The sequence below is a fragment of the Equus przewalskii genome, chromosome 2 (genome assembly GCF_037783145.1).
Source record: "Equus przewalskii isolate Varuska chromosome 2, EquPr2, whole genome shotgun sequence".
Taxonomy (NCBI): Eukaryota; Metazoa; Chordata; class Mammalia; order Perissodactyla; family Equidae; genus Equus; species Equus przewalskii.
The window spans coordinates 86,815,637-86,839,906 of NC_091832.1; the positions used below are offsets into that span (position 1 = coordinate 86,815,637).

The window sequence follows — 24,270 nt, forward strand, 5'->3', positions numbered from 1 at the left end:
CAGGGGAAGACCATTAATATTTATTAAACCCCTAATAGGTGTCACTTTGCTGGGGAGTTTTCCATATGTTACTTGTTCCTTGCAATAATTTCGTGAAGTAGATGTCATTTTGCAGAACTTTGCAAAAGTTTCTTTCCTTGGGAATTTGAATGGGTGGCACAGCTGTCATTGGGAGCTGGGCCTCTGTGTCATTGGGAGCTGGGTCTCTGTCTCTGGAAAGCCTCCCTCAGCTGGTAGACCCCGGTTCTTATGGCAGCTGGGCTCCCAAGTACCTCTGCGGCTATGGGCTGATAATTTGGCACCGAGGATATCCCAACTTTTCACCTCACAGCGTTGTTAGGAGGTCACACATTGAAAAAGCAGAAGAAAGACAATGATTTTAAAAATTGCAGGAAAACTGATATCACTAATAGCTGTAAGTAAGGAAGCTTCCCATTTGCCAAAGGCAGTTTGGGGAGGTCAGCCAGAGTGGGCTGCCCATCAGTCTGCCACATAAAAGCAGGAGGACCAGCCAGTGCTGCTGCTCATCCCAGCCCTGCAAGGCCCCCCAGCCCTGAGCTGCTGTAGGCCAGCGCCGACAAGCACAGACCCCACTACTGTGGGGAGGTGTGACCTCTCCCTCTGAAGGCTTTAGGTCAAGGATCTTTGCTTTCCTGAGCAAGTTTAGACAGATTCTTCCTGAAGGGAGCAATTGATTGGTTTTGTGCTTTTAATTCTTGCAACAAAAGAGAAAGAATGTTTTTCTTTTTGATATGGTGTAAATTGACCTCAGAGCATCATTAGGCATGTGGACAGTGCTCATTCGAACCTTAATCCGAGTTGTTTTTTCTTCTTAACTCTATGAATTGGAATTTAAGAATATCACATATCAAACAGCAATGAAAACAGAGCCAACTTGCCTCACACAGAGTTTATATAGTATTAAGGAAAGGAACCTCCACTTTCCACGGAAGAGTGGCGTTAGCCTTGTCTCCGTATAAAAGCGCACAGATGGAAAATGGGGCTTTCGATCTGGTCTGTGCATTTTATTGGGAAATGAATGGCTGGAAAGGCTATTTATCTCTTAAGTTGGATGCCCAAATTGGAGATATGAGCTACCACGGATTTCAGCCTACCTTCTACGTGTCGTCTTAAGACTATTTAGTATCTATGCCTGTGCCCATGGGTCTAAACACATGAAATTGTCTGGATTGGTAGATATTGAAAGACGGCGCCTAAAAATAATAAATGTTCATTTTAATTTGCTTCCATAGGCTTCTCAAAGTGCACAGGTCAGGTTCCCTAGAAGCAGAGCCTGAGACGGGAATTCCTATGGAGGGGCTTTATTTACTGAGGGAGTGCTCTCAGAGGAGCCTGCAGGGAAGTGATGGGGCAGGAGAGGGAAGGAGAGGGAGCTGAGCAAGGATGGGGCTTTAGGTGGATTCTAGCTTCAGCTCTATCCCAGAGAGAATTCTGGAGCATGAATTGCACCACAGAGTAAATCCTGCCCTGAGGCAAGGGGGCCAGCCCTTTTTCCCCCCTTATTATTCACTAACTTTAGCAGGGGTGTGTAACCTCCCAGGTGAGGGGGCTCCAATGGTGAGGGCAGGTCTCACTCAGTGTTAGCCACCAACCCTCCCAGCAACTTGGGGTGACTGCGCTAGTGTATGAAGCAGATCTGGGCAGGACTCCAGCAGCATCTCCTGTGGAGGTTTTCTGCTGGGTATTTAAGATTACATGATAATATTTATATAACAGAAAGGTATGCTGCAAGACCATGTTATTTTATGCTGTTCAGGTGTTCTCTGGGAAGAGGTAAGAGGAGGTTTGGACTCGCCCCTAAGTGAAATGTACCTCATAGCCTAAATTGCCTTGGCTGGAGCTAAAGCATAATTATAGGCTAGAAGAGAAATTTTTTTTAGCCATTTGGCAAAAATGAAGCAATCCTTAAATTCTCCTGTTGCTGGGAGATTATGAGTAAGAAGAAATCCAAATCAGATCTTTTGCCCAAAGCAAAAGAAAAAGTGCTTCCTGTGAGCCCCTGGCATGATACAGTGTTCCAGAATTCTTGGTTTATTGTTCTTCTACAAACTCCTTGGTGTGCTTTTATTTTTCCTTTGAGTAGGTGACTTGCTCAATTAGCCTCTTCTCAAATAGGTCTCTTTTTTACCTTCTCACTTCATTACTTCAGGTGGAATAGCATCAAGCTGCCTTGTGCCAAGAAATCCTCTGTAACCTGAGTTGACTGATCGCAGGGATGGGAAAAAATGCCAATTCTCTGTCTTCTTTTTGGATCCCTGTTTTAGAAGGAACTCTTATTTTGTATGCACAAGGTCAGCTTGTGGGTTATGTTTTAAGGTATGATTTGTGATGGTTTTCAAAAAGACTTATATCCAGCCTCCAAATTTCCCTATCTCCAGATTTTTAAGTACTTAGTGGGATGTTTGGTTAGTTATCAGATTTCCCATGTTTGGTTTCCTAGAAGAAGCTGACTGTCCAGAGCAATGGCTCATGATTGGAATCAAGTTCAAAATCTTCCATGTTTGAGAGTTGCTAGGTACATTTGAGATAGTTTAGTTCTGAAGGGCAGCTTTGGGACGCTGGCCTCAGCACAATATTCAGTTCAGGCTCTTCCAAATGCCAGTGGTTGTCTGAGTTCCTCCACTGCTCCTGCGGTCTGGATATCCGAGAGAACAATGAGAGAGTAGCAACGTGCAGTACTGAAGAAAGAAGCGGATTCTCTCCTTGTCTTTTATAAACCCACAACTTCCCCCACAGTTGTTTATCATTATTGATCTTGATTTTCATTAACCACAAGAACTAAGGAAAAGTGTAGCAACCCAGGATGAAGTGCTCTGTAGCTCAGCATTCCATTGTGTGCTTACCACTGAGACACAGGGTGCTGATTCCCATGCCCAGGCACCAAGAGAACAGCAAGGCTGTGGATGTGTGTAGAGCTCACTCTCCATCCCGTGTGGACTGATGATTGCACCTCCTTGCTCATCAAACCCTCCCTCATCATGGCTGACCATTGGCGGTTCTGCTGTTTGTTAATACCTCTGTTGTAAGATGGGCAGATATGGAGAGAGAAAATGATGTTAGACAGCATTCCTTGTTAGCAATTTTTAAAAAGAGGTTTAGGTGAAGCTAAAGGTTGAACGTAATAACTAGCAAGTTTCCAGATCATTGAGTCTCTCTTATCTTTAAAAAAGCTCTTACAATGGAAAATTTCGAACATGTACAAAAGTAGAGATTGTACCCATCACTGTTTGAACAACTATCAATTCATGACCTATGTGGTTTCATCTCTCCCCTGCTTTTGTTCCCCCTCCCCCCAAATTATTTTGAAGCAAATCCCACACTTCATTTTAAGAGCTAGTTTGAGAATGCCTGTTTTTTTTTCACCCTAAGAACTTAGACTCAGCTGCTTAAATTAGTATCGTCTTCCCAAAAGTACAGGAGAAAAACAGTTCACCAAAGCACACCATGGAGCCAGGCAGAAAAATCAATCCCCTTAGCAGCTGGGGTGATCGGATCATGTGGTCCTGCTCACCAATGCCTTGGCCTCATCCCTTCGTTCCACCCTTGTCTCTGCCCTCCTAGGGGCACCTCCACTGAGGCAGCCCTTTAGCTGGCACTTCACTGTAAATGCTAAAACAGCAGTTCTTTTGCCTGTTTAACCTTAGAGTCTGGAAAATTCAATCTAAGTATAAAGAAGGCTGTGCATCTTCTTTGAGATAGTGTGTGGACTGAGTGTTCTTAATGCCATTCTACCTGACAAATGAGATGAGGAGACAGTCCAGCCAGACCCAAGAAAGCAGAGGGACTGGACACTTAAGAGACTAATGAAATCCTGATTTTTGTATCTCCTTTCCCAGCACAAGCCAAGGTTCTACAGGGAGCCAGATAACCAGCTAATATGATCATTTGTAGATGAAAATATATGAGCCGTGATATCATAACCAGATCCTGAAGTTTAATGGAATAAAAAGAAGATCTACATCTTCTGACATGGACCATCACCCAGCCAGATGCTGGATAAGATCGAAATAGGAAAATGGAACCCTAGAGTAAGAATCAGATAGCTCCTGGCAGGTGAATTGGACATGCTCGATGTCGTCTAACACCATGAACTTCAAACAATGGCTGCCAAGAACCCTCTCTTGGTTATTTGTTCTCTTTTTTCCCATTAATAATTGATTGTCCATGGGGATATAAGATTGCAGGCCTATAAGAAAAACTTCTCGGACCTGGCTTGCTTTACTCCAAAAGCAAGGAAGTATTTACCCAAATTGTGTTTTTCTCCATTACTAGACAAAAAACAGAAGTGGGAACATCAGAGAAAGGTAGACTCATATCATGCTGTGCCGACCAACATTTAATTTGCCCAGTTTTCAGAATTTGAAATGCGGGCTGTTTTTCTATGATTTAGATAATGGTACTTACAGTGTTTACCAAAAGACATATGTACTTGGAAGCGTCCGATATAGAATTTTTCTGCGTGATGATTTGGATGCGTGTCCTTAAATATTTATGATTCAGTAATAGAATTGCACAAATTTATAAAAGCATGATGTACTGCCTCAATTTGTGCAATTTCCCCTTTTTGTCTTTTAGAAGGCATAAGAGAATAATGTTCCATTACCTAAAAAGTAAAAGATGACGTATAAAGAACACTGGATTAGACAGAAGCAATTAAGAAAACAAACAGGAAACAGGGCAAATGAACTTGGTGATTTTTGAGAAGCTCTCCGTATATTTTCTTCATCCTTTGTATTTTATGACTTTAAGATTAAATACACTGAGAATTCTATTTCTATAAAATGAAAATTGCTACTAATTTCATGGAGTCCCTTCAGTTAGGACAGTCAATGCTTTTTTGGTGAAGTCAAGACTGTTAGTGGGCCATTGCAAATTCTTAAAAAACACCCTTCCTCAAGACACTGCCATCTACTGGAATACTGTCATCATAAGTACGTAAATCTTCAATGTCTGTGATGTTGAGTATGCCCCCCCAGATATGGTACCTTTGTGCAGTGCACAGCCTGCACTGCTGTCTGTAGCTGCCCTGACACAAATGTTGACTTGAGAGTCTTTTCATTGGCAATACATCCTTTTCAACTTATCTTTGAGTTTTCATTTTTCAGAGAAATTAAAACTCATCCCTGAAAACAATAGATTATTTTTTTAGAACATATAGCCTGAAACTACTTAGTGCATTGCTACATTTGAAGTTTTATCCTTTGCGTTTCACCAAACCTTCTTCAGTACTTTTATCTGTTCCTATACTCCATTGTCCTGTAGGTATCACCCTCTGCCATTTTTCCTGCCATCTGTGACATCTGTATTGAACCGTTACAGTTGAAACAATATGCTTCCAGAACTGTTTAGCATATTGTTACTGTGAAGACGCACATTTAAATCTCCTTTTCAGGACCTGAAGAGGGCTGTGCCTTTCTCTTCTTCATTTTCCATGAGCTCTCCCAACTTTATTTCTACTGGCTTGCAACAGCATTCTCTCTTGTTTTTATAACCCAGAATAGCAAGGACTGAAGTGTAAATCTGTAGCTCTCTATAAGTAGACATCCAGAACCCATATTCTTTCCTCATCACTTTTGATAGGTTATGTAGAGTTGACATGACCAAAAGGTGTATTTGGCTTGGGTGCCATCTTCAATCCTATTCTTTTTATCTGGGATTTTCTCCCAAGAGTGTCTCCACGGTTGTTACTAGAAATTTATCAAATATTCAAGGATTGGCTCCTGTTTAGGGGTTAAAAAGCCCTGTTGAATGATGCCACAGGCCAGGGAGCATCCACATTTCACTGATGTTCCCTGCAACTTCCACAGGACAGACTCTTGTGACACTGCAGAGAAGACTCTGTTCATGTATTGCCTGCTCCCCTCAGCAGAAAGCCCGTTGTCCTTGTTTGTGTACAACGTCAGATTCCTGTGGGAGATCCGGGTCCCTCCACAGGCTGACATTTCGCCGATCTGGACGTGCAGGTTCACTTCTGTGGCCTGCGGTTGGCTCCAGCTCCCCCGGTCTGGCCTCCCACTGCAGCGGCCCTCCACAAGGCCTGGCATTGTGTTCCTTGTCCTGAGAAGTTTCCTGGCTCCACAGTGGATGAATGCTAGAGCCGCTGCCACAGGAATTGTTCCTTGAAAACTTGGTGTTAGGTTGTACTGATTGGCCCGCCTCTAAGACAACACTAAATAGAAGGCATTTGTACTTTTCAGAGAAGAAAATAAAAAACCTTACCAATATATATTTCTTCCCAAGATGCTCTGTTGTTCTGTATTATTTTAAACAGCCTCTTCCTTCCATATCTTTTGGGCATCTGCACCTGAAGTTAACACTGGTGGGATCATAATTTAGATAGAGTTGTCTCTGCCTGTGTCTTTTACAACTGCCTTCAATAATATCATCTCTCAGCTTACTCTTTAAAAGACTAAGACTCGCTTTAAAAATAAAGGATCCTAAACTGTAAAACTTAAGCTTTTTTTAAGTTTTAAAAATAACTTATTTCCAGAGAATATAGGAGAACGTAAAGAAGAAAAAAGAATCATTTATAGTCTATCCTGCTACCCAGAGACAGCCACTGCTAAGCTGGTGGTGTGTATCTTGGCTGAATTTTTTTCTATTTATATCTGTATACTTTCCGATAAAAATTGGTTCCTACTATCTATACAGTTTTGTAGTCTTCTCTTTTCACTTAGCTGTATATTGAGATCTTCTTTCCATGTCAGTAAACATAACTCAATGTTGTTCTTTTAATGTTTTTATAGGATTCAGTGTTTCCATGTGTCATAGTTTCTTTAATCAGTCTTCTCTTGGATATCAAGGGTTTGGTTTGGTTTTGTTTTCCCGAATTGTTGCTAATATGAATGATGCTGGGATAATCCAACTCCAAAAAAGCATTCACAGTTTTCAGGCTTTTGCTGTGAATTGTCTAATTGACTTTCAAAAAGGTTGAATCTACAATTCTACCAGAAGCTATTGAGAAAGAGGGAGAGAATTTCCCAGGTCTCTGTGCTTTATCATTAAAAAAAAAAAACTTTTACAAATTGGGAGGGAAAAAATTATATCTGACAGTCAAAACCTTTTCATTTATTGAATCCTAGTGATATCGAGTGTTTCGTTCATGGGGAGGCATTTGCATTTGTTCTTGTGTGTATTTTCTTTTACTGTCATTTATCATTCTCTTTAGTGGTTTGTCTGGGTTGGAATTTTTGTTTGATTGTCGCTATTGGGGTGTTTTTTTAATTATGAAAAATTTCAAAACAGTAGAAGAAAGCAAACCACCGTATCCCCATCACTCAGATTGAACAACCATTTGCCACGCTTACTTCACCAATCCTTTTCTCCCCGATATTTTAAATCACATCCCAGACATCATGACATTCACTCCCAGATTCTTTGATATATGTCTCTGAAAAATAAGGATATTTTCCACAATACCATTGCACACCTTACAAAATTAGCAACACGTGTGATTGGTTTTTAATTACCAAGAAGTTTCTATCTGTGCCAAGTGCACAGCCGTATCAATGGACTAGGAGGAGAAGGAAACATATCTGAGCCTTCTTGTCACCTCCAAAAATTAAAGAAGAAAATCTGATGCCTATGTAGGTAGTAGAATGAAGGCATGACCTTGGGTTCTTCATCTGCCCACAAGCCCCTTTTAGAAATCCACTCAATCTGCAATGCCAGCCTCAATTTGTAAATAAATGCCCCAGCTGAAGCTTGCCAATGTATAGCTATTATTTCAAGTTTTATTCACTGCAGTCTTTCTTTCTTTGAAAATGTGTGTGCCCAACACGATCGATGACCGGGTTCCCAGGCGCAGCCCACTGGGGTCATGGGAGGTCTTCTCTGTTGCGTCTCTTTTAAGCTTGAATAGGGACCTTGCTGTTCAGATGGTCAGGGTTCTCTTCAGGTCAGAGACTGGCAATCGTTTTTAATCTTGAGCATCTTCTCCACCTCTGCGTCCCCTGACCTGCCACCCAGGGTTCCTTTATTAAAACAGGTAAATAAATAAAATCGTTCAAGAATAAGGGGTCCTCATTTCTGTGATGTTGGAAAAAGGAGGACAGTGTTCATGAGCACCATTAAAACTGTTTTCTTTCATTATGGATTACCCTTGTAACTGACTGCATGAATATTAATAGGAAAACTGGCACTAACTTTTATACCGAAAATGTTAACATCTGGACCCATTTCAGAAGAAGCAGCTACACAATCTCATCCAAAATGAAATTGAGGGCCCAAGCCAGAAGTTAGAATGAGCACATACTATCCGAAGTGACGTTTAGTGGTTGCTATACCGGAGAAAAATGACTTTACCAGGATTTAAAAAGTGCTCAAAATTCTTTACAAAATCTTTGGAACTAAGCATTTAATATATTTCAAATGCAGTCATTTATAAACATATTACAAAACACATAGTCTGTACATATATAAAAAATAAATATTAACCATCTGTTATTCTAAATTATTAGCAAATAAATTAACCAAAGACAGTAATATTTGACAAAAAAAGCACTACCTAAAAATGAGGGAAATTGCATTAATCATGAAAATTAAGTTGGAAATGAAATAATGTCATTTGATCTTATTTAAAAATGGAATATCTAAAAATAAAGTGTGGCAGTGTTTTTGTTGTTGAGTTGTGAGCATATTTTCGTGCAAGCTATTCCAGCTTCTCAGAAAGTTTCTTCTGACCTTAGAAGACTTGAGGAATGTTGAGAAGATAGTTATAACCCTAATCCAGATATTTGCCCTATTCCTTGTCTTCAAATAATTCCATCTTTCTTATTTGATATGTTTAAAAGCTTAAAAAGAAAACCTTTTGGCAAAGACTTTAATCTGTTATTGTTAGCAAGGTCTAGGTTTTGTTCAAAGAAAACATTTCTGATTTGTTCTCATTTCCTTTAATTTCATTATATGTATATGGAGATTCCATGTGGAAATTACCTGTATCCGTTTCTATCTGTCACATTCATATTCCACATGTTCAGAAAGTCTTTGAGCTAGAGTAAGGTTTATTCTTGGAATAATTTAGTCTAGCGCCTGTCTCTTCTTTGGCTTTTGGAGGCATGGAAGATTGTTTTCTCAACTGGTGCTTCCTGTTCACTTCAAAATGTTAATGCAGTGTATCACTCCCGGGGTATGTCTCAAGGTCTAAGTGATTCAGAGGTCAGAGTTTTAAAAATACCAGTACCATGGTTTTAGATAAACATATGGAATTTCAGTTCCTAAAAAATAACATGATACATCAGTACAGAAAACTAGTATTTCAGTGACCTGAATTAATAGCTGGGGCTGAGTAGAGATTGAGGCGGGCCCTGTTAACAGGGATAGACTGCGATCTGGGGGGGTGGCCCAGGGTCTGGGATCTGGTGGGGCACAGGTAGCATCTAGAGAGAGAACATTGGCTCCCACAGAACTTTTCCAGCCCAGAGTGGGGATTCTGGCTCTTCGTTCATGATATGTGGCTTCTGAGAAATATCTAATTCAGATCATTTGTTCTTAAAATTTCCTTAAAACAAAATAAAAATTAACCTAAATCTTTTTGGACATATTTTACCCAGGTCTTGGAAAAAATCCTGAAGCCCTGTGATGTTGTATGATACATAGCTGAATAGATAATCAAGTACTTTTACTTGAAAATACACCAATTTTTATATTCATTAAGGAGAAAATTGTCTATGTGTGAAGTCAGAATATCACTTCAGAATGATTTATCTGAAACTCTTACATTTAATAGAATTTCATTCCACCCTGAAATACCTAGATCCTTATGGGTTCTGGGTACAAACTTGTTACAGAACAAAGTCTTCTTTTTTCTCCCTCATTTAATCTTTTCTATTTTCCCTCCTGAAGTTCCATCCTAAAAGTTATGATTATTGTCTTTTAGAAAGAAAAAAAATTATTTATTCTCTGTTGTTCCTTTAAAATTATTGTGTCGTTACTAAACGTGAAGTTTTTCTCTTAACTTTCTCTTACATTCTGAATCCACCTTTTCCTTTTTCTTTTTGTTTTGTTTTGCTGTTGCCGTCAAAATGAGAATTCCCGTAACGTTTTAGTTTCAGTGGTGGCACACAGGGAGGGTTGTTTTTAAGGAGATGGGTTTTCTGTTCTGCATGAAGTGGAGCTCCCTGTTGGCACTCAGATGTGAAAGGTGGAAATATTTGTGCCACAATCGGCACTTAGCAAATGTATCGCTATTTAGAGCTATAATCTTTTATGAACTGTTTTATTATTTATTGTAAATCTTTTCTTTTTACAGCCTCTTGCTGTTGACCCTACAGTCCATGTCATCTAATGCCTGGAATTGTCCAGTCACAGTGACAGGAGGCCCCTTTCATATTTTAACCCTTAGATTTTCTACAGGAGAAAAAGAAAAATACTCATTCAATGTCCGTTTTATTTTTATCCAGAAAAGAAACTTGAGTAGATAAAAGTTTTGTGTTTTCTAAGTAACAAAAGGCAGGAAAAGTCAAGGGGGAGTTGAGCAGTTCTGAGTCTACACCAACAGCTTCCAGATGCTGCTTCTGAGTATTTATTGAATATTTTTACGAATTAGCTAAGTCTTCCAGGTAGCCTGTGTTCGACCAGGCCCAAAGGGAATATGTTGTGGTAGATGATGATTTTGTTAAATGAGAATAAGTGATCATTCCCTCCCTCATTAGCTGTTAGTTTCAACCTCCTCCTCTACCAACTTTTTACAAAAAACAGTAGTTCGAAATAAATCGGTTTTTTGACCATTTTTGCATTTTTCTACTTCTTTAGCTCACCTTCTGTTAGAGGGGCTTTTTCGGAGTGAAATGACTGAAGTTCAGGCAGCTAGGGAGTCAGGAAGTGAGAGCCATGCAATACTCCCAAACTGGCTCCTCTTCTAGAAGAATTCGTAACTGTCTAAGTTACCAGATGAAGGACGGTACAAACGTGCCCCAGAGTCACATACATTGTAAAGTCTGCATTTCATTTATTATTTTCCTTCCTGGGAAGATGCAGACCCGGTTCATGTTGCGTCGGCCATCTCCTGGCACGTCCCTCTCTGCCGCCCTCTCCCACCACCGGCAGTTCCTGCAGCATGAATGAGGTGCCGGCTTTGTCCAGTGCAAAGCTGGGCGACGCTGAGAATGGATGGACTTCTGCACTTCACAAACACGCTCAGGCACAGGAGAAGAAAAGGAGCTTGAGAAATATCTCAGCATTCTAGACATTACATTGCTCAGTGCTAAGTTACAAGTACAGTGTCTTCTGTCCTCAGAACATGAGCGGAGAGTTAAAGATGACCCACGTTATTGGAGATCTAATCCCATTAAACAAGCACATGCTGTATAGGACATGCTCCGAGTTTGGTTTTCGCTCCTTCTCCTCTTCCTCAAACATGAATGCAATTTAGGTGGCCGGAAGATTAATATACAGATGTCTGTGTAGCCATAGTGCTACCATGAGCTTCATATCTGGGTTGAAGTGGAGGTTTACAAACACCTAATGACCTCATTACCTTCCCCTCTTCATTTAGGCTTAATAACAGAGATGAGCTTGCCCTCAGAGGCATTGGGCACAGGCAGTGGAGAATATTTACGATGTAAATTGACTAGGCTCCTGGGTTGCAGAAGTTTAAAAAATTGGGACACATCTTAACTTCTAGAGAGAAGTAAAGACTAAAATCACTTTCTCTATTTGTCAGTTGAAAAAGTCCTCCTTCAGGTACCTAGGATCCTGAGCACTGAAATGGCTGCTCCCACCTCCCCTTCCTCGCTCCTTCCTCTATCTCTTCCTTTTCGCTCTGTCCATTCCAAGAAGGATCTATGGTTCTGGATTGTCCATGAGTTGCTTCAATGTTAAGAGACCACACAAAAGCCACGGTAGCTTAACAGTAAGAGTGCAGACTGAGATGCCAGCCTGCCTGGATTCAAATCCTGGCTCAGTTCATGGGCAGGGACAATTGCATAACTTATATATGCCTGAGTCTCCTCATCTGTAAAATACGGATAATAATAATGGTAGCCACCCCACAGGGTCCTTGTGAGAATGAAGTGATGCTAATGCACACAAAGCACTTCACAGCAGTACCAGATACTTAGTAAGCAATATATGTGTTCGTTGCTATTTTTTATTGAGCAGGTACTTAAACTTTAACATGAAGTATCTTATTCAACCCTTGCGGCACCCCATAAAGATGGGACTTTTAAACCTCTTTTACGATGATGAAACTGAGGCAAGAGAGGTTGTTGACCTGACTAAGGTCGCTTGACTGTTAAGTGGTGAATATGGAATTCAGACTCAGATCCTTCTCATTCCAAACTCTGGGCTAAAGCATGTCACTCCCCACCTCCCGCTGTGAGTGGATACAAATGCAGAGCAGAGCAGAGCATCAGTGCATTTGGCCTGAGACTGATGCTCTGTTAACCTAATATCTTCTTATGGGTAAGACCTTATACTAGGTTTAAGCTGCCTTGACTTGTGAGAATTTCTCCATTCATTCTTTGCCCCATGACATTGCTGGTCCTTCTGTGCATTTTTAGTATACAACGTGACTCCCTTCTAATTCTCGGGTCCTTCAGAAGAAATCTTTTCCTTTCTATTCAGGATAAAGCTGGCATCCAGGGTAGAAAATTATTTGGAATGTTGTTTCCTTCAGTGATTGTCTCCCATTCAACTCAATTTCTTCTGAGCGGCTCGGTGATAATAGGGCTTCGCTCCTCACATCAGTAGAAATCTCTGCTGCTGAAGAGAGCATGTGACAATGCAGAGCTAGCCCGTTTCCACTTAGCAAACCGAGAAGGCTATTTCCAGCATGGAACATGGCAGCCTCTGCCTGGTTCGCCTGGAAACCTTAGGGTTAGTTTTAAATGTACCTGTGATCTTTACCTGCCCTGTTTTTAAGCTATTTTTCAATCTGCATGTGTCACTGCTGGTTTGAAACATTGGCCACCAGCCTCACCATGTCCCATATGGACTGCTGCTCTGGCCACCTGCTTTGTCTTCTGCAAGCCCCTAAGGCCGAGGTTCCCGAAAGGGAAATCCTATTCTGTCCCCCCTCTTACTTAAAACAATTCAGGGCTTCCCACTACTGTTAGGACAAAACCACACTCCCCGTGGCCCAGTGGTCAAGTTCACATGCTCCGCTTCCGCAGCCCGGGGTTTTGCCCGCTGAGTTCCTGGGCACGGACATGGCACCGCTGATCAGGCCATGCTGAGGCGGCATCCCACATAGCACAGCCAGAAGGACCTACAACTAGAATGTACAACTATGTACTGGGGGGCTTTGGGGAGAAGAAGGAAGGGGAAAAAAAGATTGGCAACAGATGTTAGCTCATGTGCCAATCTTTAAAAAAAGTAAAACCATGATCCCTGCAAGCGGTGTGCCCACCCACTGCTCCAGCCTGCTCTCCCGCTACAATGGGCCCCTGCCAGCTCCGCAGATTGGTTATGTTCTCTCTGTGTCGGGTGGACACTTTCCCCAGCCCCTTGGAACCCTAACCACCCTACTCTCCATTCAGGTCTTAGCTCAGTTGTGGCTTCTGCAGAAAAGCCCTACCTGACTAGGTCAGACCCCACTGTTGACACCGCTGCGTGCCCTCTCTTCCACAGCATTAGTCCCGTTCACGTACCCTCACAGGTCTTTGCGCTCCCTGAGATTGGCAGCCGTAGCCAGTGCTGCTGACCGTTGTGTTCCCAGTGCCTGGCACATGGGGACTCACTAAACGGTTACTGTAAAACTGAGGGAAACTGCACATGTTTCTCTGTGGCAAGAAGGGTGATATTTCTAGAAACCTTTTCAGGGGGCCCTCTTGGGACTCTCAGTGTCCTCAAAGGGGAGTCTCCACATTTCACACCGAACAGTTCCATGGGTTCCCCCAAGCTCTCGGATTTCAAGGGAATTTCTATAGAGTCAAGTAACACGCAGGCCCATTGCCTGACCTTTACCCTGTGCCCAAGGGCCACCCCATGGTATTTCCCATGTGAACTGTCCACTCATGCACGCGGATGTCAATGTCACCTCGTATAGAAGTTTCAGAGTTAATGAGATGGGAACAGAAATCTGACACTCTGGGTTTGACCAACAGCCCTTCAGGGTCTCTACCCGCCTCAGAGTTTTTTGATTCTAGACAGTTTTCTTTATGGAAGAGCCGGAAGTTCACCTGATCACCCCACCTGTCAGCCAACCCTTCAAAATCAGAGCACCCTTTTTTTCAAATTCATTTTATACAAGGAACTAGTATACTTTCTGTCAACTTGTGAGGAAAAGTTGATTAATTTATGCTTCCCTTTGGGCTAGACAGAGAGACAAATAAAAAATAGTTCACATTTATGGAGCACTTACTGTTTACCAGGCCCTATGAAAAGCATATTCCGTGGGCTCTCTTATTCAGTTCTCACAGCTCCTCTCTGAGGTGTGAATGCTGGTAGCATCCCATTTTATAGACAAGAAATTAGAAGAATTTAAATTTATTTAAATTATTTAACTCAGAGAAGTTAAATAATATGTGCAAGGCCACACAGCCGTAAGTGGTGGAGCTGGAATTTGAACCCAGAACTGCCTGCCCTCAAGCACATGCTCTTAGCCACCGTGCTGTGTTGCCTATCCTTTCAAATATTCTGTATGAGTTGCAGGTTATGAGGTGTTTGGCATAAAACCATGTCTCCGCACTCCCCATCACCTACTAGCCTATAGCTGGTTTACTTTTTAAGCCTATTCAAATAGTTTTCTGTTTAAGATATAACTAAAAAGCATGCTGTACAAAATTGCATTAAATCTAGCCTAACAGTCATGTAAAACTATATTGTTTATTAATGTATGGTTTACTTTTTAAAAATATGTGTTCCGTATTTATCATTTAACCATTTTATGGTTACTATTATTAAACGTTAAAAAGGAAATATAATATTTAATAATAGTCACCATGGCCATGTGGCATGTTTCGAAAAGCAACACCCGTCATGCAGTCCTAGCCTTGTGTGCCCTCAGATCTATTCCTTCTCCTGATTTGTGGTTTTGGGTGAGGAGTGGTGGTGCAGCGGCGGCCCTGACCCCTACAGGCTGTGTTTCTCTGGCTTCTGGGAGGGTTTGGCCAATCAGAGGCCCTGGTGGGAGATGAGGGTGGGGCTTAAGGATGAGCTGAGGTATTTGTCCCCTTCTCTCTCTGTCTCCTGCAGCAGTTGCATCTCCTCCATGGCTCCATCTCCCACCAGGTGGCCCCAGCCCCTGGGCTCCATTTACCTCCACCTTTTGTCCGTCCAGCATCATGATGCAGGTGGCCTCCTGCTCTTCCTGTCTCTGGGCTGCATTACTGCCCCCATGAACCTTCCACCCCCTATGTACCCAATTCCCTCCGTTAAATCTTCTGTGTTGTAGATAAATAGGGCTTTCTGTTCTCCCGGATGGATTCTGCTGTACCCTCCAGGATTCTCACTTGTGATTGCAATTCTGATTTGCAATTTGGCGGCATGCAAGATGGATACTGTGATTGGTTTAAAATCCTCTGATTCAAAGCATCCACAGCCTTGGTGTTCACTGTGGCTGTGGTATTAGGGGAAAACCCTGGCTGGGTGTCTGATGTCTGGTTCTAGTTCTAGCTGAGTCACTAAGGGGAGCTTAGAATCGCTCGCGTTTCCTGGAGAGTGAAGGTGCCCCACTCCAGGGTCCTTTCTGGCTGCCCCATTAGCTGACTTTAACTCCTTCCGAACCAAGACAATTCTAGGATGCAGTCTCGGTTTCTGTGGGGACCAGTGACTTATCTCCTTCAGCACAATGGCCCCTGACTCCAGCTGGCCACCCTTTGAGGTGTGTTGGTCCCTGAGGGGTCAGGTGACAGCACGTGGGTGAGCCAGGGCAGACCTATCACCCCCCTGGGAAGAATCTCAATCAGGCCTTTCTGGTTCTGACCCAGGCGGTTGATCTTCATTTGGTCACAACTCCCTCGCAGAACATACAGTGCAAGAGTAAAATGTACTGTTCAGCTGTCCCGACTGTGGTTTAACAATATTTCAGAGATGAAGTTTCGTATATTCACCTTAAATATAAAACCAATAGGCAGAATGTACAGATGGCACTTGTCTGATGTAATATATTTTCTCTCTCTCCATTTTAAGCATAATCTTCTTATATTCTCTAAACACTATTTAAAAAAAAAATCCTTATCCAGCACTTGTGTGTGTGTGTATATATATTTGGGGCCAGATGCTCTGGGTATCTCAAATAACTTTAATTTACTAAACTTCACTCCTCCTCTCCCACCCCCAGCCCTTTCTTTTCAGAAGATACATTTAGACAATCACCATTCACCTCCAATTCAAAAGATGTGCTGCCTGGTGAATCTGTGCTTCACGGAAGAATATCAGCGCCAGGTATGGAAATGGTGTTGACTTTGCTGCTGCTATTGATTGCTTACAAATTACTTTTCTGAAATGTGTGAATTTTCAGATTCTTTCAGCTTGTATGTTGAAGTTATTCATATGAAGTTGGATTTTTAAAAAGAGGGAGAAACTCAATTTAAACAGCCACAAAGTATATTAAAATAAAATGCAACAGTTAATAAAACTCTTCCTCTTTGCTTTTGGACCTTATTGTTCTTTCCCCGCTGATGTTTCATTCGTGGAGTGAATTTCTTTTTCTTCAAAATAGTGAAGTATGACCTGAAAATAATTTGCTTTGCACATTGTCGGTATTTCAGGCAGGCAGCCAAGAAGATATAGGAGGGCACTGGCAGGGACACTGATCTCCAGCAGGGAAGGCCGTGACCCCAGTGGGGTGTGGGCCCCTGCAGAGACCACAGCAACACAGGTCGTTAAGACAATCTTGCCACTCAGATTTCGCCTCTCTTCTTAGTCACGGTACCTGCATATATCCATCTAAGGCTCCTTTTTGCCATCTCAACATCAAAACATAATTTCTTCTCCATTCTTCCTTTTTCTTTTCTCCTTTCCGGAGTAAAAGGAAAGATGTGTTTGTTGTCCTCTTATCGGCAACATGGCCATCCTTCAGGGCTTGTGTGTGTGTTTTCAGAGTTACTATGAAAGGAGAACATTTGAGAACCACTGCACAGTAGCCCATAATTCCTACCTGCCCCCAACGCCACCCCCGACAGCAATCCAGCAGCTGGGAAACTTCCTGCTGTTGTTACCTTTGTTCCCAGCCATTGAAAGAATTTCAGAAGCTCTTGGTGGCATCCACACCCATTTATTTGTCCAGGGGAGCGGTGGGACACCAAGGCTTTGCGTGTGCGGGAAGGACTCACAGCAGGGTTGTTGGCCGGGAACCCCTGCAAGAATGAAGTCCAAGTGTCCACCCCACACCCAAGGAGGCTGGTGTCCCAGATGGCTGGAGTTCTGAGTGTTTTGCAATGCAGAAAGAGCCAAGTGGCATCTTGGGAAATACTGGCTTGAGGTATCACAGGGCATTGGAAGTGGTTTGGGAAACAGTGGAGAAAAGGCAACTCTGTCATTCTTTAGTCTTGTGATGGCAGATCCATTTCTTCTCATCTCCAAATCGTCTGGGCACCTGCCTGCTTTTTAGCTTTGCAGGGCTTTCCTATTCAAACACCACAAAGAATGTGCTTACACAAAAACACGTTCCATAATACTTGGTTCTAGAGGTAGAAAGAAAATCTGCTTCGTTGATGTCTTCATTCTCAAACAGGGGCTATTTGAACTACCGTGTACTTCCCACGGTGTCATTTTGAACAGCCATCTCCCTAGTCCCTGAATTATCGCCCTGCTGTTAAGTTGATGGATTGTGACTTTCTAATGTCAAAATAACTGCCTAGGAATTGCCTGTCTGGGTGCTGTGACCCAGCCAGCCAGCATCCCGTGATGTATATACAAACCCTGCTTTGCTGGCTTAATGTTTGGCTTGGCTATATTTTAGGAAGGGTTTATTGGTCGAGTTACAACTCGACCACAAAGAGTGATATCAGTAGATGTTTAACTGTGTAGGGGAGTTTCTGTGTTTTGCTTGATAGGCTTATATTACAAATAAGATAAAATCACACGTAAAAAGTTAACTCTTGTTTCAGGAGAAGTCAGCATAACTGGGATTTTTAAAATGTCAATCCAGCATTCCGAGGGAGAATCAAACTCTGTGCTTCAAAAAGCCTCTCTTTAGGCAGAGGATAAGCAAAATGGCTATATTTACAGTTTGCTAAAATAGACAACTAAAAAGGGACTTTTTAAAAAATAAGCACGGTGAGAATGCTTTAGAAATGAAGTTAAAATTAGAAAAATTAAAAATGATAAGGACCACCTGTGATCATAAAGTTCTCATAACCTGAAGACATGATTTGTAAAGAAAACCTCAATAATTTGGAGTGCTTGTGGAGAAGAGCCATCTGAATTAACGGAAGATTGCAGTATGGAGACTTTTCAAGAAAACATTTCTTTCAATTCTAGACAGTGGTGCTTGGCCATCATATACCTACTGGAGCGCCCCAGTCCCTTACCCACAATTCCGAAATCTGAAAAGCTTGACCAACCACAATTTTTTGAATAAGTTACTTAGTGGCAAAACCTAATGGGAGGCTATTTATAGTCTTTATGTATCACACCAAGGGTGAAATTCATACATTTTTAAGTTGCAGAAATATCAGTGTACTTAATTATGAAGGCCCATTGGAGTGTTACATAAAATATGTCTTATGCACTGTCTTATACTGAAAGGAGAAAAAGTATGAATCCTAAAATGCCTCAGGGCCCAGGGGTCTCCAGTAGATATTGTGGACCTACATGTGTTCCAGTACTCTGCTAAACGCAGTGCTGGGTACAAAGAAATTGAAGCTACAGTTGAGGATCTTAAGGTTCTGAGGTGAAAGAGTCATGGATTCTTACGAAAAATTCCAGAAGACCCAAGTGAGCAGCAGATTGCTGAATCCTTGGAGAACATGTGGCAAGGAGGAGGAGCCCCAAGGGGATGCTCTAGCACGGGGACAGCGTTATTAATGAGGGCCCGGCTTAGAGAGAAGAGGAGGAGGAGGATAGGAGAGGCAGACAAAGGGCTGTTTGACTGGTTTGGGAGACTGGTTAGCTTTGCTCTAAGCAGATTGAATTAGGGAATGATAGTGGCTGTGCAGGAATGAGGAAGCCAGGAAGGAGACAGCTGGCTTTAGTGACTAGGCAGAAAAATAATTTGTTGTTAGTATATAAATAAAAGCTTCAGAGTCCTTAGAAATCTTCTCTTGGGTAGTTTAAACGGTACCATTAAAATATTATTTCTATTCTTTGTGCACTTAGCAAACTTCTTCCTTCCATAGATAATGCAAAGATAAATGTCAGCCCGGAGAATTATCTCAGATTCCCAGTTAGTAGAGACCATAATCAATGAGGTCTAATGTGCCTAGTTCCAGTCTAAGAAATCCCTTGCAAATGCTGAAACCCATTGCATTAATTCAACACTGTATGTTGGTTATATATTTATATCCTTCTGTCGGTGGAGTGAAATTCTTTTCCAAACTCATGTAGAGTAGGACCAGGAGGCAGGGCAGGTGCGGGGTATGAGAGCATCGTTAAAGGCCTGACAGCCCCAGGCCAAAGGGATCCATCCAGTGTGCCATGATTGTGTTTCAGGCCTGTGGAAAACGAAGCAAGCCATGTGGGGGATAGCAGAGTGAGGAGAGGTGGGCAGGACTGTGGACTGTGAAGAAATCGAGAATAGCACAGTTAACTAGGCATTTGCCTTCGGCAGATGGTTTCTGAGACACACAGCTGCCACCGTCCCAGAGAAACAGAATAAACACAGAGCTTCGCAGTGTCCTGGCCTCGGGTGTTGCCACTATTTCTAGACTGACTTTCCTGAGAACCAGAGAATGCTCATGAGCCAAGACCTAACATTTTTACTTGCTGTGAATGTCTTAGACAGAGGTAACACCAGGAATCCTTAATAAAATGATGAGTTAAAAGCTGCTGTCACCTTCTGCTGGAGGGGTGCGAGGACAGAACATCCTTAAAGTCGTGAATTGATTACTGAGTGCGCCCTGGGTGGTGGTGTTGCTGGTGGGGATTTTACGAAAGAAATAAAAGAGCTTTCCTGTTATGAGGGAGATAGAAATTACAGACTGTGTATAATTTAATGTACTGTGTCTAATTTATACTTGTCTCACTTTGTAAAAGATTTACGTTAATAGTAGAAAGATTCTGGAGTCAGGGCTTGAAGGGCGGTTCTGTGTGAAGAGTAGACCCGTTACTGTTGTACCTGCAGCTGTTTGTGTTTCCATCATCTTTCCACAAGCAAAGGCTGTTAAGAGAAGAATTTATATCTCAGCACTGCTTTTAAACAATGTGGCGTTTCAATTCTGTTTTATTATGATTTCGAAGTTCACAGTGTGTTTGCTCTGTATTAAGCCAAAAAATGAAAACACAACCAGAATAGGTGTGAAGGAAAATATGAGTCTCCATGAAATTCTTTCACAGTGTGGAGTCGCCGATGCTTCTGTTTGTTATTTCATATGGATCTTAGGGTTAGACAGTGTAAAACATATCAGCAATTAATTTGTGAATCTTTACCCTCATTATTTGCTAACTTCCCTTAAAAAAAAAACTGCTCTTGTTATTGTTGTTGCTTATAACATACAAACGAGAAGCAAATAACCTGGGGAAAATTTAGTTCAGGATTTGATATCCCAATCAGGATCTGACATTAAATAAAAAGGATGGTTTGGAAGGGTCTCTCTTGTCCCCGGGCCAATTCTTGATCCATTTTCCTCTCTCTGTTCTGCTCATCAATCTAATACAAGTGGTGCCATGTCATATACTTTTCTGAAATCTAAATAAATGTTGCCTTGCATTAGAGTGCCACCCGCAACTAACTCTCAGCCTGCCACGCTCCTAGCCAGATATGAATGACCTCTTTCCAGACGGTTGGCATAAAAGATGTGCATGTCACCTTCTTTTATGTGAGGACTTCCCAACTCATACCTCGAGAGAGAAAGACAAGCAAAGCTGTCCTGGATTACAGCAAAGTGTTTTCTTCAGTCCTTTTTCAAACACAGCAGATTCTTTTTCAATTCAGACTGAGTCACAGACAAACATTAGAACATTAGGTGGTGTTGGTGTGTATCATTTTGTAGCTTAAGCCCCTTTTTGATTAAACGAATTTGTTCTGTACAGAGAAGGAAGCTAACAGTTATCAAGGACCTACTAAATTGTCAGGCACAAGATCTATGTCATCTCACTGAATTCTGAAAACAACTCATTGAGCCATAAGAGTTATGCTGAACTTACAGGTGACTAAATGGAAGTTCAGAGAGACTTAATAACTTTTTTTGAGTTTTATTGAGATGTAATTGACATATAACACTGTATTAGTTTTAGGTATACAACATAATGGTTTGATATATGTATATATTGGGAAATGATTTCCACATAAGTTTAGTTAACATCCATCGCCTCACATATTACCAATTTTTTTTCTTGTGTTGAGAACTTTTAAGATGTGCTGTCTTAGCAACTTTCAAATATAAAGTACAGTATTGTTAACTGTACTCACCGTGCTGTCCCTGACATCCCCAGAGCTTACTTATCTTGTAACGGGAAGTTTATACCTTTTGTAGAGAGATTTAATAACTTGTTCGGAGTCATACGGTTGGCAAGTGACAGCATAGGAATTCCAGAACTGCATAGTACCTTTTCTCTCGTTCTACCCTGTCCTGCTGCCAACTAAGTCAGATGGCGCGTCACTGGCAGTGAGCAAAAGGAGCACATCCCCAGTGCTTGCCCACACGCCCCCACAGCGGGCATTTGAGGTATCCACTGATGGATTGCCGCCTTTTAGTTAGGAATAAAAAGTCGTCCTTTAAGTAAGATATTTCACAGAATTTATCAGATAAGAATGTAGTGTTTATTAATATAATTCTGATTTTTCTTCTCCTCTTCCATTTCCGTCCTTTCTTTCTTCCTTTAGTACTTGATATCTGGGAATCATGCTCATTCGGAACCTCTCTCTCAGTTAAGAGAGTTATAGAAGCAGTTGTGTTTCTTTCCACTAATCTTTCATGGATCATCTGGGCCATAGAAATCGTTTCTTGAACCTGTGTAAAAACCTCCTGGTTAAATAAAACGTGTCACGCTGCAGTTAGCAGTGCAGAAGAAAACGCTCTAGACAGGGAATCAGGAGAATCCAGGTTTAGTCCTAGCCATGTTTCCAGAAGAGAGAATAGAAGATCTCTAAGCTTCTTCCACATCCCCTTTTTTTCAAAAACTACCGTCTATAACAGTACTGTAACTCCAGCCAAGGTTCCTTTATTTTTTGAGGGCCAAAACTGTATACTGGTGCAGGGGAAAATCAGAGTCTGGTCTAGGAGCTGAAATTCTACCATCTCCACTAAGAGTTGGGGAAGGGACAAGTCACCATATGTAATTCTTGAAAGACACAGTATTGAGTTCCGTATTGACTGGGAAGGAGGCACCGGAAAGGCTTCTGGGAAGCTGGAATGTTCCATTTCTTTAACTGGCTGCTGATTACATGCAAATATAATCTTGTGAAAATCCACCAAGCTGCATACTTAAGACAGTATTTCTGCTTTTGTTAGGGCTAATTGGCTTATTCACAAATAAGTGGGTTAGATGCCAAGTGCCAGGTCACCTCCAGGCCATCTATACAAGTGCACGTGGATTCCAGAGACTCTGACAGTGATGATGATGACAGCAGTCTTTCAATTACACAACTTGTAGTTTGCAGCAACATTTCCATTTGTAACACAAACTTATTTCTCTGAACTGTATGGCACGTAGGTTGATATATCTGATTCCTCTTGTGTTTCGTATTGGGAAACTATACTGCACTGCTTCTAGTATTTTTTTGATGTACATGCAATAGATGAGCTCTAGCCATTGGGGCCATTTACTAGAGGGAGAACTTTTCATTGTTACAGATTTTCCTGGTCCAGATAATGTTATTTGAGGCTAAAAATGATGTGCTCACAACTCTTCCCACCTGTCCCTCGTCAGCCTCGTTTGGTTTTAGTCAGAGGTAGGTGAATTCCACTAAAAACTTCGGTAAAGAGAAAGGGCTTGCATGAAGCCCTGTCAGCTCTGTGCGCAAGTTAGCCCTCGTCAAAAATGTAACTAACCAGGTCTCTGCAGACCAACAGTGTGGGGTTCGCACCCTGAGGCACAGGCACACTTTTTTTTTATACAAAAGGGGGAAATTTATATCCACTTTAGAGGCCTCACCTGGGCTATCTATGGAAACCCAGAAAAATAGAGAAAAAAACCTGTCATTGTTTGGCCAAATGCCGTTATCTCCACCCAGATGGCACAGGGGTTGAGTCACTTGATGGTGAAGATAACCTTCAACACTTTCACGTCTGTGTTGCGTGGGAAATGGTAGCATCCAAAAGCCCTTTTAAAAACCCAGTTCGAGGACTTTGGTTCTCAGGTGCAGGTCACCCTCTGGGGCTGTGGCCACCTCGGCCCTGGCCTGGTGTCTTTCTGTGGGCCGAGTAGATGTGTTTGTGCTCACATAAAATTTTCCACACGCCGTTCATAAGGCCTCCGCAGTGCCTGTGGTAGGGTTTTTACTTTTGCAAAGACTGTTGAGGTGCCTGGAGAATGAATAGTGCTGTAAAAGGCCAGATTCTTGAGTATGTGTAATGGATGATGGAGAGTATTTGTTTGAAAATTGCAATGTAGTGACCCTGGCTTCAGTTTGGGACTAGCTAATTCAATCTACCAGGCCTTTTCTGTATATACAATATGTTCTTCCATTCCTTTGCTATCAAAAATACATATTCTCATTTCATGCAATTTCTTCTTTGTGTTGATGCCTTTTCAGGGCAGCAACTGCCCTCCGGTAACCAGGGTAGAAAAAAAAAAAGAAAAGTCATTCCACTCGCAGACTAGACCATCTATTTTCATTCAAACAAACCCATTCTGTATTCCCATATGTAGGCCAAACAGGTGCCTCTCCATGGTAAGAAAGAGACCCCCACCTCACACCAGAGCCCTTTCTTGATGTAGTTATTGGAATAATAGTCAGGGGCTTCATTTTTTTTTTTTTTTTTTTTTTGCTGTTCTCCCTTATGCAGTGTGTTTCCTCAAGCAAGGTGGTTAGCATTTTGGTTCTCAATTTACCATCCAGAAAAAAAAGACATTAACTAGACGCACAAAAATATGGGCAGTCTGCATTTGCTTAATGCTGTTAGGTTTACCGCACCATCCCTGGAGTTCTGTTGAGACACCCCACAGAGAGGCCCCTCAAGCTTTTTCAAATTCAACAGGTCCCAGAGTAAACGTATTATTTCCCCTGCCTCCCACTGTCCCCATACCTCCCCTCCAAGATTA

At 41.9% G+C, this 24,270-nt stretch overlaps 1 protein-coding gene across 14 annotated transcripts in view; it reads left to right on the forward strand.

The window, feature by feature from the left end:
• ZNF827 (zinc finger protein 827) overlaps positions 1 to 24,270 on the forward strand; it is a 163,840-nt gene that overhangs the window by 90,028 nt on the left and 49,542 nt on the right. For all 14 annotated transcript variants that reach the window (XR_011537111.1, XR_011537110.1, XM_070608882.1 and 11 more), the window contains exon 8: positions 16,244 to 16,347. Coding sequence is in view for 12 of the 14 variants with exons in the window: in XM_070608882.1 (XP_070464983.1) it covers positions 16,244 to 16,347 (104 nt within the window). In the remaining 2 variants the exon portion in view is untranslated. The remainder of the gene's footprint in view (positions 1 to 16,243; positions 16,348 to 24,270) is intronic.